The sequence below is a fragment of the Priapulus caudatus genome, unplaced genomic scaffold, assembly GCF_000485595.1.
Source record: "Priapulus caudatus unplaced genomic scaffold, Priapulus_caudatus-5.0.1 Scaffold2176, whole genome shotgun sequence".
Classification (NCBI taxonomy): Eukaryota; Metazoa; Priapulida; class Priapulimorpha; order Priapulimorphida; family Priapulidae; genus Priapulus; species Priapulus caudatus.
In genome coordinates, this window is record NW_014579237.1 from 31,047 (window position 1) to 32,237 (window position 1,191).

Here is a 1,191-nt window from a genome sequence, read left to right on the forward strand (position 1 = left end):
AGAGAGAGAGAGAGAGAGAGATAGAGGGGGGGGAGAGAGAGAGAGAGAGACAGAGAGAGACAGAGAGAGAGAGAGAGAGAGAGACAGAGAGAGACAGAGAGAGAGAGAGAGAGAGATCTAGAGCTGAGTCAGGGTGTATAGAAGAGGAGGGTCAGGAAGAGGAGGAGGAGGATAAGAAATAGATGGAGTATGAGAGAGGAAGCGAGAGAGAGAGAAAGCTGTAGGGTATGAGGAAGAGGAGGGGAGGAGGGGATGAGAAGGGAGATAGAGCCAGTGAGGGTGTGAGGAGTGAGGAAGAGGGGGAGGGGGAGGAGGAGGAGGAGGAAGAGGAGCAGAAAAATTCCGGCAAAGCACTACACGTTTCTAGATGCAAAAATTCCCTGCCTTCCCCGCCATCACGGAACCGCGCCGTCTATTTTTCCGAATGTTTCATTCACGGAACAACAGACAGATCCGACAGCACCCTTCGATTGCGGAAACCGCGGGAACGAACGAACAACGCGGAACCTACACGAACAACGCGAACGGACGAACCTTCCACTCGTGGTACGTTCCGGAAGGTTCCGTCTGGTAGAGATGCGGACTCCCGTCAATGTCGAACCCGGCTATCAACGCTGAGATGCCGAACGGACGTCGTCCGTTACTCTGCGTGTATTTCTGGCGAAGACAGTGGCAGGTCGGATCAAAATTACACGCCGAGATACTAAATTATTGTATTAATTAATATTATTATTACTATTATCAATAATTCGCTAATATTTCTGGTGCAGATTCGGAGGAAATGTACGGATTAGATAAAATTACATGCCGAGATACGTAACATTATAATTAGCATAATATTTCTGGAGTAGAAGGAGCGAAGGTGCGGATACGATAAAATTATGGCCAGAGATACCTTATAATATCAAATATATAATTAGCATAACTAACATTTCTGGGCAAAAATTTAATAAAAATTACACGCCGAGATTCGTAACAGTATTAGGCCTATATATGTGTAATGCAAATATATATATTACATACATACATACATATAATATATTTAATATATATATATATAATACATACATACATGTACAGTGTACATACATACATACAGGGTTCGAAATTAACACTCGCACACTCGCAAAATGCGAGTGGATTACCGAAATTGCGAGTAGAAAATATAAGCACTTGCATTTTTGTGCGAGT

General features: G+C 43.6%; 1 protein-coding gene across 1 annotated transcript in view; it reads right to left on the minus strand.

The window, feature by feature from the left end:
* Nucleotides 1–1,191, minus strand: part of LOC106818348 (proteasome subunit alpha type-7-like) — a gene marked incomplete at its 5' end in the record, with an annotated part of 3,794 nt that overhangs the window by 1,624 nt on the left and 979 nt on the right. Inside the window, 1 exon segment of the mRNA XM_014823064.1 lies at nt 535–657. Within this exon segment, the coding sequence (XP_014678550.1) occupies nt 535–657 (123 nt within the window).